General features: G+C 43.4%; 1 protein-coding gene across 1 annotated transcript; it reads right to left on the bottom strand.

Annotated features, from left to right (window-relative positions):
• Positions 1 to 12,486: 12,486 nt before the first annotated feature.
• Positions 12,487 to 20,078, bottom strand: LOC133001473 (tripartite motif-containing protein 16-like protein; the record flags this gene model as incomplete). Its single annotated transcript, XM_061071045.1, has 2 exons — positions 12,487 to 12,677; positions 19,529 to 20,078. Coding segments are annotated over 2 exons (741 nt in total), but the record flags the coding sequence as incomplete, so codon positions are not given.
• Between the last annotated feature and the right edge of the window lie 329 nt (positions 20,079 to 20,407).

Below are 20,407 nucleotides of genomic sequence, written 5' to 3'. Positions count from 1 at the left end.
AGGTGACCTCGGCTACATGCGTGCACCCTGACCAGGGTCTTCACAAGCCTGAGAGACATACACAAGCAGAGACGGGAGAAGTTCGAGAGCGACTAACTGGAAAAGTTGTGTTCTTGCAGTTGTGAGTCAGTGCCCGTTCACGTGCTTTGGGGCTGAAGCTTTGACAGGAGGGCTGATGGGAGGGGCTGGGATGCCTTGGTTGCATTTTTCAAAGTGTCGCTTGCTCTTGCCAACCTTCTTCCAGGATTACCAACTCTAGATTTAAGTCGTGGAATTGGTTCATTGATCCAATCAGTCGGCAGGTAACATGAGACTCCGCCTCCCACACCTGCAGCAGCTTCACCCAGGATTTGGGAGAGACTCAGCCATAAATATGTCTTGTTGCATTAGGGAATAGGCTATACTTGCAACGTACTTTTACTTTTAATACTTTAATTATATGTAAGAGCAGGTACTTAGTCGCCTTTAGCCAAGTAGAAAAGCAAATATGGTTCTTTTATCTTTACTTGAGTATATTTATTTTGTGCATTTCCCTCAGTAAAATGTTTGAGTTCTTCCTCCACCCCTGAGTACAATATGCAGTGTGACTCACTGGGGGAAACAACCTGTATGTTATCTTCGATCACAGTTTGTGATACCAGACAGGCTGAGTCAACCATTCAAAAACAAATTGTGAGTCACTGACAGGTCCGCCTTATTGGGTGTCAAGTATTTTCATGTGATTTGGTTTCCTTTCCAACTTTTCAGCCTGAGATATTCTGGAAACATAATTAAACCTGGTGGGAACTCGATCCTCGGGTGCCCTGACTAGACAAACTGCAGCATTTTGGTTTCCTACAATTCATCCTGGAGTGATTTGAGGAGTGGGTGATACTCATTGTACCACAGGATGTGAGGGTTTTAAACATCAGCTTCAGCCTGGTTTTGGCAGCAACACTTCATCAGTGTGGGTCTTGACTGAGGTTAGGTCCTGCAACCGCTGTCCCACAAGTCCACGCTGGACTGATCTGTGGTCAGAAGCAGAACTTACAGCTGCCTCTGTCTCCGGGTCACAAAAGTGAGAAAGCTGTTTCCTGGTTAGACGTTCATGGGTCATTTCCCTGCACAATGGTAATATTTTCACATTGACTGGAACCATCAGCCCCTGAGCATCCAAAGAGGGAGAAGTCATAATACGATTTGTGCATGTGTAAGCCATAAAGAGCCTTGAATGTTGTGGCAAGTGCAACTCTGCCGTTAAACCGGGGGCCCTATTTGAGTTGGAGAGGAGGGATTTGGATCGGCACGTTTCTATGTGCTTCTGCGAGCTCTGAGCCAACCGGTCCATTCCCCCCCCCGATCCACTTTCACAGGCCACTTTTATCCCTCACAAAGCCCAAATACCGCAAAGAAAATGGGACGGGGCGGAGTTCAAACGACAGCTCAAGTTTTATGTTTGGTGGAATTAGAAATGACTTTTTAAATGCCCCTCTGTATGCGCTGCTCTACTGTAAGAAGTCGGTTAATGAATTTAATGTGCAGCTTTTGGCCCGGCGCGTTCATATTTCATCTTTGATTAAAAAGTTGAAATGATTTATAGCTGCAGTGGGCGTCTGGCCTGTTTTGTCATGTGGCCGTCTTATGATTTGAGTTGCCCTCATTTGCGTCATCACAAAGTGTATTTACAGTATGGTCAAATGCATGGTGCTAATGGGGAAACGTCACAGCCATGACTTAAAGATTTGTGAGCTCCGGTGTTTCAGCTGCCGTCCGACCCACAGACTGTTATCACGGCACTTGAGGGTTGAGTTTTATGGAGTCAGCACGTTCCCCTGCTTCATTCTTATGTGTCAACAGTTTCCTTCTATAGTAATGTTCTTTTTGTTAAAAGGTGATTTCTTTCAGTGGACCGTACGATACTGGGAGTTCCATGAAGACAGAAAAGAGAGAGATGTGACCTGAGCTGTAAGTCTTCAACTCTTGCAATCTTCCTAAATCAGCAGTTTTCTTTTGAGGCAGTGATTAAACTGCCTGGTGATTGTACATAAGCACTTTATTTGCATCATTTGTGTAATTGGAAGTCCTTAGGAACATTTCTGTGGACAGGAGTAAGGGAAGTGGGGGCACTTATCTCCAGCGGTGGTCTCACCTCAACCCCAGAACCTCACGTGTTGTATGGATTTGTAATGGTGATACACTTAATGCACATTTATTACAATCTGACGCGTACGTCTTTACCTTTGCCAAGGAGGTTATGTTTTCATCGGCATTTGTTTGATTTTTTGTTTTTTCTTCAAATTTTGAGCTTGGTGGAAGGATGTGGTATCTGTCAAGGAAGAACCCATTATATTTTAGTGTGGATTTGAATCAGGAAGCGGTTTTCTACTTTCTTTAACATTGTTTGTTTTCATTGATTTCTCTGAGAACAATCATGGATCTGCAACAAATAATCGGACATGTTAAGAGAAGTGATATTTATGGGTAAATTAAAAATCGTGATCTAATGAAGTTGAATGTGGTTTCATGAGGGGACTATTGGGCCTTGGCAGAGGTATGAACTCTACTGAATGCCATACCAGTTAATTCATAGTCATTGCAACAAGCCACTTAAACAGGGCATAAAATACATAGAACTCTTTCTTGCAATGGCTTTAAATGAAATATCCAGTTACAGTTTGTTAAAGGAATAATTTGACATTTTTGGCAGCACACCCACTCACTTTCTTACTGAGAGCCAGAGTAGGGAGAATGATACCATGAATGTGCCGTGAGATAATGTATGTTGGAATTTGGCTCTATACAAATAAAATTCAATTCAATTCAATTGCACTCAAATACAGTATATGTCCACTGATGAAGCTGGATCCCGGGCTGGAAACAGTAGGAGTCAGTTATCACGGCTCCATCCAACAATAACAAAATCTGTCTACCAGAACGTCTAACGATCGCTAATCAACATGTCGTATTTCGTTTTGTTTAAACCATATGAAAACTGTGAGATGTGCTGGACTGTGTCTTGGCAGGGAGCAGTGATTTCCTGAAATCTTTTTTGGATGAAACAAAACGTCTAGTCTTTATGCTAAGCTAAACCATGTCCTGACCCCAGCCTCATATAGAATCTGCAGACAGGACACTGGTAGGGTATATGGTCTGCTCATCTAACAGCGGGAACACACATTTCCTAGCAGTTACTAGATACTTTTGCATTAACAGGCTTGACTCAGTAAGAATTTGCATTTTAGGAAACTCTAGGAAAAGGATTTTTGATGGACACGTTCTTGCCCCTCTGCTCTCTCAGCACCGGGAGGTCATAAACATGATGAAGATTTACTGCTGATGCTGCTGAAGGATATATTAAGAGATAACACTCTTTCACTGCCAGTCATTGTCCTCAGGGTACAGTTGAGTGAGGCGATGGCTGCATGTTGTACAGTCCATCTGAAGAGAGCTGACAAAGTGATAATTGATAAGAGCTTCAGCAGAGGGATCGTTCTGTTCTTTCTTCATCACACTGCGCACAACCTGTAGGTTAATATATACTTTACCATTAGATTCATAGGTTTATTTATATTATTAATCCTTTTTCCAAACAAGGTACCTTCTACTTCATTGTAAATTGACTTCTTCTTATCATTATATTTACATTCTTGTATGTGTATTAAGGTCTTTTCATTAATAAATCGCAAACTGCGGAGCTATTCACTGAAGCAAGAGGTGAGGTGGAAAGGACACAACCAAATACAATTGAATTTAATTGAATTGAATTTGTATTTTACAATTCAGTTGTTGTGCAGATTAAAGAAATGCGATTAAGCAATAAAGAAATAAAGTGAGCTCATTAGTGAAATCTAGGCCTATATTATTTAGACAAAGCCAGGCAAGCTGTTTCCAGTCTTAATGCTTATTCCATTCAGTTCAATTTGATTTTACATATATATACATTGTCTCAAGGCACTTGACACTTTAAAGTCGAGATCACACAAAATTAAAGCGTAAGTCAACAGTTCTCTTGACAAACACTTTGCTTTGCTGAGCTAAAATAAGCTAAGCTAAGCTCTCCTCCTCTTAATGTCAAGAAAGTTTGTTTCCCTCCAAAAATCGACTCCATCATGACACTGTTCCAGCTGTAGTCAGTCATGTATAGTCTAACAGGAGACAACTTGTAAAGTTCACTGCACAGATTCAAAGCCCTTTCACAATCAGTGTTCTGTTCAAAGAGAAAACAACCACAGGTGAATACACCCAGAAGTTTCTGTTACTTTTGGAGCGATATGTATTTTCTTTTGCTTTGACAAAAACGTTGCATGTTATGCAAGACGTCTTTGAGTGGTTGGATAATTGTTCTCTGCTACACACACATTTGATGATGGTGCATTGTGTGTGTGTGTGTGTGTGTGTGTGTGTGTGTGTGTGTGTGTGTGTGTGTGTGTGTGTGTGTGTGTGTGTGTGTGTGTGTGTGTGTGTGTGTGCTCTTAAACATGCTCGCACAGGCATGTAGGGAGTGTGGCTGTGACTGAGCAAGCCTAATGTTTTTTCGTTGGGTGTCTCACACACAGGCCTGTGAACTGCTGGTTCAGGTGGCTGTGTGTGCAGACGATGCAGACCGTGACTCACACCACGAGCGTGACACCTGCACCATCCAGGCGTCCAGGCTGTCACATGTCACTGAGGCACACCCTGCTTGCGCAAAACTTTGAAATGCTTCTGACGTAAATGGCCTGAATGAATCGTGCCAGTCAACCCCTGGAGGCAAAGAAAACACCTTTTAGTGATCGCATGACTGGGGCCTACATTTCCATTGATTCATTTATCGATTTCCCCAGTCATGTGTTGGACCTAATGGGCCTGGCGTTTTCAAGGCCAAATATTTCCTCCACATGTGCAGAAGTGGACTGATAGCATGTGGCTCCATTTAATGCAGACACATAAAACAACAAGCAGGAAGCATTAAAACCATGTGAGGCTGGCTTCGCCGCTCTGTGAGGGACCCACTTCTCCATTCAGCCTGTGTACTCACCGCCCAGGACAGGGACACAAACACACACATGCACACATGCACACACACACGTTTACACACATATACCTGTTCAAGCAATTAGACGTGCCTGTTCACCATATTGGAATAATAAATACAGACCGGGGGTTGCTGCAGCACTGTTCCCAGTTAATGCTTCTCTTTCAGCCCTCTGCGCCTTATTAGAATAAACAGAAGTGGTTTGCAGGTTCGGGAAAATTGACGAGTGGCAAACAGACCTACGACTTCAAGCAGCATTGACACACTGTATATTACTTGTGGTCTGTCGGAGCCAACCACAGAGCCAGTTTATATAAGTTTGCCGTACCGAGCATTGCAATCAGTGTGAGAAAGTTTGGAGAGGTATATTTAAGAAGTTAACGTGCTGTGCTCGTCTGTAATTAACCAGACTATTTTAAATGTGCTGATACAATAAACCCCTGCTCACGTGGCTCTGTGAGGGGGAGAAAACAAATGCTTGTTTTAACTACTGTTTGACCCAGCTCTGGGAGAGGATATCATTTATTTGTGACACCTAATCGTGCGCATGGCTCTGGGTGAGACTCCCTCCATGGTAAACAGTCATAAAAAGCCCAGGATTTGGTTGCACAAACACAAATAGCTGACTATTCATAGCACTAATGAGAGCTGCCAGGGACACCAGCAGACCACGAGATGCACTGTCGCCACTCACTGAGCCCTGGCATGTTTAAGGGTAGAGCGCACAGCTGGGCGAGTGGCTGGAGGTGTGCAGGCATTCTCATATAGCTTTCCCTCCTTTCCCTTGTATTTTCTGTTTCCATCTTCTCTTTTCATTCAGCCCATTTCTTTTCTTTGTCTTTGGCCTCTCTCCACCCTGTCACCTATAACCCCCCCTCAGTGTTGGGAAGGATACTTTCAAAACGTATTCCGTTACAGAATACAGAATACATGCCCAAAAATGTAATCTGTAACGTATTCCATTACATTAACTAATCTGAGTAACGTATTCTGAATACTTGGAATACTTCCGGTTTGCATTGCATTTTTTAAGTGTATGATTGCGGCGTTGTTATAGTCAGTGGAGCAGCAGCAGTTTAAACTCTCTCTCCGCCGATGCGGCGGGCCAGCTGGATGTCCGGCTCCCATCCACTCCCACCTCTGTGCGGGTCCCACGGGAGGCTGAACCCCCCCCCCCCCCCCCCCCCCTGCGCCAAGGCTGCCTCGCGCCGTGCAGCGATCGTTTCGGCGTCGAGTCTATTTTTGTTTGCGCTTGACGCGAGCGTATCGCTCCAGGAAACACACTGAAAAATGATTTTAAACGATATTGATGACATATTTTATATGATATAAATGATAAAGTATGCATCCCATAGTTTGCATTCCCCTTCTGTTGTCCTGGAGTTTTAATTTTACCAATTTTACCAATCACATTATTAAATGCCCCCCTCTGCACATCCATACAGACACACAAGCAGTCATAAAGATAAAAAGAGGAGGGGGGGGGGGGGGGCTTGAGTGGAGAATACGTAATTTACCCTCGACACCCGACATTGAACGGAGCAAACAGCGGAGAAGTTCTTGAAGATGCATGACATTAAATTGGGACGCTGTTGCAGTTAATGTTGGAGCAACGAGTGACTTTATGCTTTTATACTACTGGGTCAACGGGTGATATTATTAGCGCTTCACGGCGCTTCAGCGTCCGGTGTGAACCCGGCGTGCCTCGCTGGCCTCCTGCAGAGCCATGACAGCGGAGCTCTGGAAGCGCAGGTCGGTCTTCTCTCACCAGGCGCTGGAAGGGCAGCTTGCGGATCAGCAGCTCCGTAGATTTCTGGTAGCGACGGAACTCTCTCAGAGCCACGGTCCCGGGCCTGTGTCCCGAGCCGGTAGCGGTGAGGCTTCTTCACGCCGCCGGGGGCCCGGTGCGCTCTTACGGCAGCCCTGGTCTCCAGCTGCTTTGGGGGCTTTGCCGGTGGATTTACGAGAGAGTGAATAAACTCGTGAAACAGAGAAGTACCGTCATGTAATCCACGGAATTCAACAATGTAACTGTATTCTGAATACCATCTATTTAATTTGTAACTGTAACGGAATACAGTTACTTATAATTTGTATTCTAAATACGTAACGCCGTTACATGTATTCCGTTACTCCCCAACACTGCCCCCCCTCTGCTCCAAACAAGCCCTTGCTGTGTCAATGTGTGCCCGAACTCACAAAGGAGACATTTTCACCACGACAAAGCTGTTTTCCACCAGCACATTTGTATTTCCCATCATATCTGCCTCACGTACAGGGAAAGGCTCTCACGTAACCTCGTCTTGAGAGCCATGCTGCAAAGTAGATTATGAAGGTGTCAAGTCTCTCCCTAATGGCCAAAAGCTATTTACTGAGTGAGACATTAACTTGCCATTACCCCCTACAAACCACAATAGGGGTGAATGTGAAATTCAACGCACTGATTGATTGGTCTGTTTAGTTTTTGGTTTGGCCTGACAGAAATTTCAAACTTCAACTTTCAAATTCTTTGCAGATGGCTGGCCGACCCTTTGAAGCCCCACTGTAATTAACCTTTGGAGGAGAATAACAAACCAGTACACAGGGGCACTGTGGCCTGGCTCAGGTGCTTTGATGTGGTTCCTGTGTTTGCTCTGCCGTGCGCATAATGGGAGGTGAACTCTGCTGACATGTCCGGGGTTGCTGAGGGGCACGTCACACCCAGGGGGCCTGCCTGCACACACCACCACCAGCATGGAAAGAACTGTTATCGCCCCTCTGAAACACTGGAGCTTGGCTATCGGCCATGGTCTTAGTCGCACATATCATACTCTGCAGTCGACGCTCCCTGTTGCCTCAAATGAACCAGGGATCATAATAATCCTGTTGAGTTGAGATGAGCTGACTCCTGGCTGAGTGATGTCCCTGACAGATAAAGCACAAGCTCAGGCACCTGCATCTCCCTGTCTATTTCAAATGACTTGTACACTGTGGGGGACAATGAGGTGAAACATATGTAGTTGCACAATAACCTGAAAAAAATCCATTAATAACCAATTCAAATATTACACTTACGTACGTTCACACATGATAGTGTGGTTAAATCTACATTTAGTGAATTTTAAGCCACTTTAGTTTGGTTAGAGTTGTATTTCTAACTGACACACAATGTCCAGTATGTACTTTCTACAATTGTAGCTCAGTTTTGCTAGTTTCTATCTTTGTCCTTTTGTTTAACTTGACTGTTAGCTAACATAGCCAATGCAAAGAGCGGAAATAGGCTAAAAAAATGTTCTGCTAATCATCCTTTGGAAGGTGTAGCATTGCAGAAACCTTACATGAGATCTTTATCAGTCAGACAGAGTGCCCTTCACGGCCTGTATTGACAGACTGCTGCTGTGGCATAGGGCCAGTCAGTCTCAGAAAATAAATTGGAGTTAATCCTAAACAGACCTCTGATAGTTGGATTCTTTACTTTGGGCTATTTTGCGTCTTGCACAAATTGTGCGTGGAGTTGAGTAACATGTTGATGCATCTGAGCTGCTCCCTTTGTGCTCCTCAAGTATTTTTGATTTCCTGTTCAATCACCTTCAACTGCTGTGTTATCTTTAATTCATTTGCTCTGCTTGTTTTTCCTCAAAGAGCGATGTCCCTCTGTGTAGTTCCCTCCAATGTCATGCCTCACAAATAATAGGGGAGATTTTTTCTCACCCACTTGTAAGGACGCTGTGTGCCAGCAGCCTGAATTCTCACCCACAATCCTACAGTGTTTTTTTTTTCTCCCCTTCAACAAAGTGCTTTTAACAGGCCTGGGGAACAATGTTGGCCTTGTGAAGGCTTTCCATGCGTTTTCTGTTAAGGACATGGCATTTCAGAGAAACAGATTCTTTTGAACGCCTCACAATGGCCAGTGGATATTTGTGTTTCAAACTTGGGGCAAAGTGGGCTCACATTCATTTCAAAAAGGTGAGAGAAAAGAGTCAAACAAAATCAGACTGATATTGGCTCCATGTTTTTAAGTTTGTACTTTGCTCGTTGCAGAAGTGTTGTGTTGGTGTTGTGTTGGGGTTGTGGGAAGGCTTCCACTGTCCCTGTGGTGCTGCTGGGTGGGTGGTGGTGCAGTGGCTGGGAGCTGTGGACAGATCGGTGCTCTGTCCTATCTGATCTTGTATAGCTGACATTCTGGCTCAATGGGCCATTTCAACACCTCGACACTCTATCCACATGGGACAGCAGACAGAGCTGCAGAGTTTTCTCTCTCCCTCTCTCAGTCATTTCATCTCTCTCTACCTCGTTTCTCCTGTCTAGACAGAGAAATGTGCTTCTTGTTTCCTTTTCTACACATTCTTTCATGCAGCGATTTGAAGTACAGCTGGATAATATTGTATCCTATTTGCTGAATCCCCAGTGACGGAAGACAGCAAATTAGACACTACAACCATTCATTTAAAAAAATTGTTGAAATTCTGTGTTAAGCATGGAAGCACAGTGTGTGTTTTATGTATTTTCAAAGAAAACCTGTTTCAAGACAAAGAGGAAATGAGAATGATTAGGCATTATCTCACTTCTGACTACAGTCGAAGTACATACAGTATAGAGAGCAGTGTTACCTTTTCTGTGAAGTTCTTCAAGGACGTGTCACGGTTCAACAAAGCTTTTGACGTCAGCATGCTAACATGCTCATAATGCTAAACACTGTTCATGCAACAGTTTCACTCTCCAAAAATAAGTTCATTGAAACTAAACAAACACAAGATCTTGGTAACACAGAGGGCAGCAATGTTTACATTTAAAACTGCTTCTATCAACAGTTTACATCAACAAAGGATCAAATGTAAGGAGGGCAATTTATAATTAGATGATTACCACTCTGCTCTACAGTTCCTCTTAGCTTCACAGTGCGTTATAGCATCTTTAAGCTCTTTGTTTTGGTTTGACTGCCCTCACCTTCACTGTTCCTTTTCTCTCTCATGATTTTCATCAATGTGGTTGCAACAGACAGATGCTTTCAGATTGAAAAACTCAGCTCCAAACGGGAAAGTTTGAGAATAGTCGCTGATTACAGTGCAGTGCTTACCGTACACTTTGAAGAAAAGCCTCCTTGGTGTAGACCAAAACAGAGCTAAGGAGAGGGAATTCCGTGCTTGTGTTTGGTTTAATGTTTGTGAAACTGCCCCCAAGTGGATTAAAAACTGAATAAATCCGATTTACCTGATCCATGTCCTTGAGAGATTAAACACGATTATCCATGACACCATAAGTAGATCTATGTTCATAAATTAAGAGGGAGCAGAAACAACTAGCAATGCAAAGAAAGGTGTTACAGTATGAAATGAAAGAGGCTCATGAGGGAGAGAGTCTGGTCTACTGGTTTTCTTTCTAGATTAAAAAAAAAGCAATACTTTTCACTTTTTAATTTCTTAGCTATGTGCTGAATATTTGGCCTGAAGGAAATGCCACGGCTGTCAATCAAAAATACCCACTGTTCTATTTTACATGGATACCACATTGAAGGGGTTTTCCCATTATGCCATACAAGACAATAAGACAATAAATTGATGAGGTAGCTCAACCAACCACATATAAATATTTGTAAAACATTTCATTAAATGTTTGTATCACAAACAACTTACCAAACTATATGATGCTCACCAAAGTAGTTAAACCAATGTATGATATAATAAAGCACATAGCAATTATTGGCAGTTATTTCTGTCACACATGGATAATAGGTGGATGGGAATAAGAGCTGATAGGAGTCAGGACACAGAGAGGTAGTGCCCCTCTACTTGCACTCCACTCTTTTTATATCTGCATGGGTTCACGGAGGCTGGCTCCTGAATGGCTGCCCATGGCATTTGGTTTCCAAGAAGAATTTAATGTGTGCAAGCTTACATCAGGGGCTACTGGCTGCAACTATATGACTGAGTGCAATCTGATGCTACTAGTAGGCTCAGAGAGGGCACAGTATTGGGGGGCATGCATAGAGGCACTTATGTATACTACTGAAGTAAGGATTGAGTTACTGTCAGCTCTGTACATGTATTTTGATTATTGAGTATGATTGGACTGTGAGTGAAAGTGAAGGAGCGCATGTTTGCAGTGTGCCTACTGTCAACAGTGTCCTCTAATGCACAGCACAGAAAGCTGTAAACGCATTTGACAGTTGATAAGTCAAATGTGTTTACGAACAACATTTTACACATCTCTCAGACATGGAGCAACAATCCTTCGTGTGGATTCCTGTTTCTGTTTCTTTGACGTATGTCCAGTATACACTCATGTTATAGGTCTGTTTTGGTCTCCACCTAGCCTGGGTGCCAGACGAACTTAGCCCCGCCCACAACATTTTTTGGTCGGGAAGTTCGGTCTGGAGTCGCTCCATTGGGGAGAAATTATGCTATTATGCTAATTATCCTCCATGGGTTTATACCAATCACATTGTCAGGGCGGGCTTTATACGATGATGGACAGATGATCAACAGTTACGTCATCAACTACGTCATCAAAGAGCGCTTGGGTTGACTTTGTTTTCCACAAACATGCCTGCCGCCGGAGAGCTGAGATGTGTAGATGCTGCCATTGAGACAACGACAGCGCACTAATTTTTAAAGAGGAACAGAGGAACGCGATCAAGGCATTTTTAGATGGAAAAGATGCTTTTGCCGTCCTTCCCACGGGATTCGGGAAAAGTTTAATTTATCAGCTGGCCACGATGCGTCGCTCAACATACGTCACATACTACGTTGCTCTGATTGGTTGTAGGTCTATCCAATTGAGAGAAGAGGCATTTTTTTTTCTGGTGCGGTTGAAACATGCCCCATAATCACCGCCCAATGGAGCGGTCTCAGACTCATATTCTGACTAGAATTGAGTATGACAACGTCAGGCTAGTCTCCACCAACTCTGGAGGGAAATATCTAGTTCTTAATGTTTTGTATAGGGGCTAGCTTGGTTTGTCTAAAAGATTTTGTCTAAAATCTTTCTGAAAGCACCGTTATGAAGGCAGTACGGGGGGTCTGAGCAGGGCTCAGGTTCTGTACTGCTAATGTCCTCATGCAAAGTCAGCAAACACCAGTGCAACCTCCCCCCTCCCACTTTACACACCCTCCTACTGACCATCCGTCGCCTCATGTAAGGAAAAGCACATACACTCAAATTGCTTTTGTCACTGACACCTCATCCCCTATTTCTGACTTTTTACCTTTTCTTTTCCAGACTCACTCCTCCATTGCGACCATTCCTCTCCGCTCACTCACTACCTCTCTAATTTGACCCTGTGTGTATAACGGGAATCCACTGCAATGCTTCACTGAAACCGAATCCTCCGAATGGGAGTGGGCGGGCAAGACGACTGCTGAAGGGGGGGGTCACACAGGTTTATGGAGGGTCACCCTGGCTCCAACACCGATCAAACAGATTGAAATGGGCTTTGATCATGTGGCTTAAGGTGCTGCCCTATGCAATACCTCAAGAAACCTTCTGGAGTTACGTAAGCGTCACAAGAGTCGGAGTCATCTCCGGGTCGCAACAGGTTTGCCTTCGATCCCGACCTCCTCTGCCACCTGAGTCTTGTGACTTTGGGGCATGGGGATGGCGTTGGGCATGTGAGCCATGCCTGGAAGGTGACTCCTGGTGCCAGTGTTGGGTTTCAAACGCGACCTCAAAAGTGAGAAGCTGAGGCCATGTACCGCTGCTGTCAGGGCTGCATGTGAGTTGTAGGTGCGAAAAGGAGTGAGAAAGTAAATGAGAGTAACAGAGAGAGACAGAGCGATATGAGAAAAAGAAAGAAACAACCCCCCCCGTGCTGCTGCATGCTGGGTATGAATGTGTTTTACCAGAGAGCTGGAGTCCTTACCACTACTGTCAGCCCACAAACCCAAACACTGTGGGAATGCTTCAGTTCCTTTGGACCATGATGGTTTCTGGCACTAAATTCTGAGATTTTCATTTATTTCAAATTGGTACAAAACGTGTCATTAAATATTGGCTCTGAGTAAACATTTCACCACATAAGCATGAATCAGGCTGCTGCAGGAACACAGTCTTAATGGTTTGCACTTGGCACCTATAAAACTCTGCCACTCATATGAATTAAAGTTATTCCACACTTTCATGACAAAAGTCTAGATAAGTGATAGATTGTGCCATAGTCTGTGAAACACAGATGCGAACTGATATTGTTCTGTCAATCTAGATTCAACGTTTAGCTTGTGCCGCAAGATCTGCTCTGTATCATAAAGACTAACAGAGAATAAAACTGAGTCCCAACAGGTTGATTCAAACACAATCCACTCCCACCCGCCAAGCAGGAATGATAGGAATGAATTTCTCACTCACATTCTCTGCTGTCATCCTGGGAAAATGGTAAAGGAGAGATGTGTTTGAGTAAAAGAAAAACTTGCAGAGTATTTGTTTGAGTATATGTTTACTTTAGCTGGTCAGTGTGTCATACTGTTTAATTCCTAGGTAGAGTTGAATTCCAAGTGTGAAAACTAATCAGAGTTCACTGAAAGAAAATGCTGGGCACCATTGTCCTGCATTTCCACAGAGGCTGCAGGGGTAGCAGCTACTTTGAGCTAAAGTTTAATGTTAGCATGCTAACATTCTCACATGACCAGGCTGTCCCATTTCGAACGCTGCTTCAATTGTGTCCAAAAAATGTGTTTGATTGTGTTTCAGTGACAGCAAGACCCAAATGACAGATGCTTTAATGTTAGTATCACACTTCAACTCAACCGAAAAAGAAACACGTTGAAGAACCATGGGGCAATACAATCTTAAACCCTAATGGTGCACTGAGCATATTCATCAGAACACGAGTCTTTACAAATTTTCATTGCATCGCATCAGTCAAGAGTCAATAGTAATATTATTTTAGTCTGAACCAAAGTGGTGTTTTGACAGACAGACTGACACTCTGCCTCTCCTTAAGCTACACCACCAGTGTGGTTATTAACGATGCAGAGCTCTAACACTATGGCTACAATAGGAGTGCACGTATATTAGAATCTACAGTATGTACTGTATGAGCTGATGCATGCGTGTATCATCTAAACTATCTTTCATATGCTGCATGCTCTGTTGAACACACCCTTTGAATTGCATTTGCAATGTGCTCCACTGTGTCTAGACAGAAGACAGCAGGGGATGCATTAGTCACATGCACCATTTATAAACAGCAAAGAGAAAGAGACAGAGACATGATAGCGTGATACAGCACTGTTGGGTTGACAGATTAAATGACAACGCTATGTGTCTGTCTCTCACACATGCTGGCTGGCTCTGGCCCGCTGCCCCTGTCGTCCCCCTCTATATGTCCGTTGCTGGGCCTCCCCGGTTGTTGCCAGCTCGAGTGAGCTAAACTTAACTCCCAGCCTAGCATGAATTCTGGACATGTATTGCCACACCCATCCCTGTCAGTGCTGCCGCCTTCTTCCCAAACACATGTGTTTTTGTGCCTGCAGCCAAACCAAAGTGGCAGCCCTGCAGAGTCAGTTACTGCTGGTGGGGCATGGGAACTTCAGGAGAAAGGAAGGAACACATGCCCATTAAATATACAACATAAACACAATACTAAAAGGGAATCCATCCAAAAATATCCTGGAACTGCACCTTCTATCTATAGGAACAGTTTTGGGAGCGGGAGGCTGCCATGTGTGGCTGAGTGTTTGGGTGGGTGCAAGTGTGGACACAGTGCATGGATTCTTCTTTTCATGGATCTATGAAAACAAACTCAAGAGAGCTAGCTGACTTTTCCCCTGTGGGAACATGGAAATATGACGCTTGCAGACAAGATAATTCACCCTTGATAACATTCCCACCTTTTCCTGAAATATGTAAAACACTGGGATTATACTTGTCTGTGTTTCCCACTGCGGTGAGTGTATTTCTGAGTGAGACAGACAAAGGCGGGAGTGGGAGTGAGGAAGTGTTTACATATCCCAGAGTTCTTATCAACAATGTTTAAACTAAGAGGGACATTTTAACTCACCTTGACCTTGAACCTGTGTGGGACTGCCCCCGCCCCCCCCCCACACACACACACACACATAAACAATGGCTAGAGATTGTCAAGCAGTTTTATTGCTCCCCTAAACTTCTCCCTTTCATCTGTAGTGTGTTTTTCTTGACATTAAATCTGCTTTTAACTTTTTGCTTGAATGCTGCAATGATGAATATTGTATCAGACGTAGAACTGGATCTTCTCACACCTGATACAAATCACTGCATTGAAAAATTTGCTATAATCTACTGTATATATGCACATAGCTCCTTCTGGCAGCAAGAAGAAAATAAGGAGAAGAATAAAGTGAAGACAACAGTGAAAAACGAGTCTACAGCCATAGCAGGTGTGTAGCTTAATTTATATTTGCTGTTGGGAACATGTGTTGGCCAAATTTCATGAAAATAAATAGGACTGTAAAGCAAATTACAATAAATTGATTTACTTTACCTTAAAGTGTTTGAAAGACAATGAGAGTATTGTGTCTGTATTAAACTTGGGTTATGTAATCAATCTTAAAGGGACTCTTACCTTTGTTGCATTTTTACACTTTTTTTTGATAAGGTTAAATTGGTATTAATAAGGTAATGACACTCTAAAATGCAAGACAGACCCACCAGGAGTAAAAACAAACAATTATTTCACTCTCATAATATTTAGTGTAAACTTCAACCAATAAAATTCTTCGGACCGAAGGACCTTATTGGCCGACAGACCTGTCTGTTTGCTGCATGGACATGCAGGTTTTCCGTCTGCTTCTTGTGGCGCATTCGGGCCCGCGTCATCAAGGCATGTGAATGTAAATGTATATAACTTACCGAATCCATTGCTTTGGTAAACAAAAACTCACGTGCATGCGCGGAGGCAGTAGGTTGTAAGTCTGCTTGTAAATAAAGTTTCTTCAAAAAAACACCGCGGATGGGAACGAGGGGGTGGGGCATTGGAGGAAGGCGGGATGATTTGAATGTGCTGTAATTCTCAAATGCAACAAAGGTAAGAGTCCCTTTAAGGAAAAAACTTAGATAATCACTGAAATAATTAGAGCTCATGCTCTGGGGGAATCCAAATATTTCTAGCAAACATAACGACAATCCATCTAATGGTTTTCAAGATATTCCGCCCAAAATCAAATTTGTCAGATCACTCATCGTAAGAAGTCATCCTTTGGTGATATTTCATGGTCCACAACACCCAGAGAATTGAAGGTTCAAATCCATGGGCATAACAAATTCAACTAGGGCTACGTTGTAGCACTAACGGGCCCGAGCACACAGGCGATTTCAAACCTGAATCGGTGAAGTGAGAGCGATCGATGACCAAGCGCTCGTGTCTGCTTTGGAAAGGATGGATGCTTAACTTCCTGTAGCCAGCAGGTGGCGCTGTGATTTTAAGTCATGATTTCTTTGTAGATGTCATCAGGTCGCAACTCTTGTCTTACATGTTTAGTTTGGACTCGATTGGACCAAATATGCCTGAGATACAGAAGCTCGTGTTTTGATGGCGTGTAATCAAACTTTGACACCATGCCACGGTCACACGGTATGACTAAAACTTGAGATTCGAATAACTTTAAATCTCCATCTTGTTCTGATTAGACTCATCTTTCTTTTAAGTTGATCTGATGAAAGCCCTACGACAAGTATGTCAAAGAAAAAATGCGGAACGTGGCCAAAATGGCCACTTAATCCAAAATGGCGGGCTTCATGTATCGTTTTTCATAATGCTCCTTAGGGATGAGCGAGTACAGCATTATCTGTATCTGTATCTGTTAACCATATGAATTATCCGTATCCGTACTCGGAGTGGGCGGGGCCTAACCCGGAAGTGGGTGTGATTTAACCCGGAAGTGGGCTGGTTCAACATAACTTTCTTTTTTAACTTTGAAATTTTTTTATGATTTTTTTATTTTTTATTTTTTTTAAATTTATTTCCACACCATGTGTGTGTGTGTGTGTGTGTGTGTGTGTGTGTGTGTGTGTGTGTGTGTGTGTGTGTGCGTGTGTGTGTGTGTGTGTGAGTGAGATGCGAGGGACGTTCACTGTCTCCCGGAGAAACGAACACTCTGTGTCCCCAGCACAGAAAGACGCGATCGACATTCGTTCACAAGTCACACAGACTGGCCTTGCTATTTTCACCTTACATTAACACCTAAAGTTTAGTGCAGTGTAATTGTTTGCCGTGATAATTAAATGCCAGTGTGATAATAAATGACAATTTCAAACCATACAAACTGTCATGTTGTACTGTATTTAATAGAGGTTTACTTTACTGTAAAGTAAGTGTAAATGTAAAGTGAAAATAACAAAACCAGTCATTATGACTTGTGAACAAATATAATTCACGTCTTTCTATACTAAAAACACAGTGTTCGTTTCTCCGGGAGACAGTGAACGTCCCTCGCATCTCCAGCGCTCCTCTACTGAGCCAATGCAGGTCTCGTGAAACATTTTCCAAAGACTCGTACCCGAAGACCCAGTCGGGAAATGAACGAATAATTTCTGCTTCCTTGACTGAGCCTATGGAACAGTCCCGATGCGCAGTGAACCTGAGTGACTGAGAGACAGAGAGCTGTTCTGTGAGTGAGTGAGCAGAGCCGTGTGTGACGGGAGGAGCGCTGTGACGCTGTGTGAGGATTTTCATTCAGTCCGAGCACAGATAATGACTCCGATTACTCGTATAATAATCGTACTTGGCAAAAGTGCTTTATCCGTACCGGATACTCGTTTCAGCCGAGTATCCGGCTCATCTCTAATGCTCCTTGTGGCTTTTTTGTATGAATAGTAGAGATGAGCCGGACTGAATGAAAATCCTCACACAGCGTCACAGCGCTCCTCCCGTCACACACGGCTCTGCTCACTCACTCACAGAACAGCTCTCTGTCTCTCAGTCACTCAGGTTCACTGCGCATCGGGACTGTTCCATAGGCTCAGTCAAGGAAGCAGAAATGATTCGTTCATTTCCCGACTGGGTCTTCGGGTACGAGTCTTTGGAAAATTTTTCACGAGACCTGCATTGGCTCAGTAGAGGAGCGCTGGAGATGCGAGGGACGTTCACTGTCTCCCGGAGAAATGAACACTGTGTTTTTAGTATAGAAAGACGTGAATTATATTTGTTCACAAGTCATAATGACTGGTTTTGTTATTTTCACTTTACATTTACACTTACTTTACAGTAAAGTAAACCTCTATTAAATACAGTACAACATGACAGTTTGTATGGTTTGAAATTGTCATTCATTATCACACTGGCATTTAATTATCACGGCAAACAATTACACTGCAATAAACTTTAAGTGTTAATGTAAAGTGAAAATAACAAAACCAGTCTGTATGACTTGCGAACGAATACAATTCACGTCTTTCCACACCAAAAACACAGAGTGCTCATCTCTCCGGGAGACAGCGAACGTCCCTCGCATCTCACTCACACACACACACACACACACACACACACACACACACACACACACACACACACACACACACACACACACACACACACACACACACACACCTGGTGTGGAAATAAATTTAAAAAAAATCCGAGTACGGATACGGATACGGATAATTCATATGGTTAACAGATACAGATACAGATAATGCTGTACTAGCTCATCCCTAATGAATAGTCATGATACACTTGTGTCCTTATTTTGGTGAAGATCAGTTATGTGAAAACCTAGGGGCTGCGTTCCAGGTGGCGCTGTTGAGCCATTTTGCCACGCCCACTTCCGAATACTCCAGAATACGTAAATTCTCACCACTTTCTAATTTACTGCAAACTTTTAAAGATTTTTGAGCACGTTGAAGCCCTCAAAAAGCCAATGCACTACGCTCAGAATTATCCTTACAATTTCAATAGGGCCTCACCAGTCAGTGCCTGTCAGTGCTCGGGCCCTTATAAAGATTATCTTGTTTCATAAAGAAAATAACAACACAGAGCTGATAAAAGCCTCTATCTTCATGACAACACATCTTCACTAGCAGCTCATCTTTTCACCTGTCAAGTACAAAAATAAATCAAATCCACAGAGAAACTTCTGTTAGTTTAAAGGGGCCTTTACCTCCGTCTATGGAGCAGAGTTAATCTAATCTCAACGTTTAGGAGTTCACTTAATGAGCAGCTTCATTATTGATCCATATTTGATCAGATGAAAGATTCATTAAGAACTGAAGCAGTTTAACACAAACATCACGTTTAAATCAAAGCTGGACTTTGATTTAAAGCTTTTTCTGACACAAGATATAATTTGATCGCTTTCTTTTTTCAGAAAAGTAAAGGATCAGTTTCAGGAGGAGGTGAGAGAGGAGGTGAGAGAGGAGGGAGCGAGGAGGTGAGAGAGGAGATGAGAGAGAGAGGAGGAGATAGACAGGAGGGAGAGGAGGTGAGAGAGGAGGGAGAGAGGAGGTGAGAGAGGAGGGAGAGGAGGTGGGAGGTGAGGGGAGTAAACGACGAACTTCGATCAACAAACATGGAGACAAAATAAGTTAAAGATTTACACACAGAATCTAAATCACTGCTTTTAATGACTCGAGTCTATTTGAGTTTACAGAACTCAGCTGTGGATCCAGTATAAACCCAAACTCCAGCATAAAGCGGCTGAGTGAACGTGGTCTGGATTCTGTGGAGGAGAGTCATGGTGTCAGAGACTCTGTAGAAGGACAGAACACCTGCACTGTGATCCAGGTACACTCCTATTCTGGAGGGCAGACGACCTGACACTCGAGTCCTGATGCTGTTGTAATAAAAGGTATAACTGTTTCTACTACAATATAATGACCAAGATTTATCATTGTATCCAAATTCAGATTCACATGAGCCTCCTGCTCTGCTGATATTCTTGTATGCGACTGCTACATCAACTCCCTCCGCCACCTCCACCTCCCAGTAACAACGTCCAGTCAGACTCTCTCTACTCAGGACCTGACGCCAAACAGTGAATCTGTCTGGGTGATTAGAATAAGACTGATCTTCTCTCAAACATGTTACTTTTCTGTTTCCCTCAGATAATAACAGACGTCTGTGTGCTGTGTTTGGATCCATTGTGATTTCCTGTGAATATTTTAAGAAGACAGCTCTGATCTCTGGTTGTCGCAGTAAAACATCCACTTGAGAAACAATCTGTAAAATCTCTGTCTCTGTCTCACTCAGAATGTCCTGTAGTCGACCTCTGACCTGTGACACAGCTGCTGTCACGTCCTCAAAGTTCCTCAGAGGACGGAACCTGAAGCTGGATGAGTGTGTAGATTCACTGAGTGGTGACAGTGAGGGGTTGTTGTGTAGAAACTCATTGTGGTCCTCTGTGTCTGAGAGCTTCCTTTCTCCAGCAGACGGATCAGCTCAGTGAAGATCTCCTCACTGTCCTCCACTGCTTTATCAGCAGAGCCATTGACGGCCTCCTCCTCCTGTTGAAGCAGCTTCACGTCTTT

This window comes from Limanda limanda, chromosome 5 (assembly GCF_963576545.1).
Source record: "Limanda limanda chromosome 5, fLimLim1.1, whole genome shotgun sequence".
NCBI classification, from domain to species: Eukaryota; Metazoa; Chordata; class Actinopteri; order Pleuronectiformes; family Pleuronectidae; genus Limanda; species Limanda limanda.
This window is presented reverse-complemented; position numbering and strand designations above follow the sequence as displayed.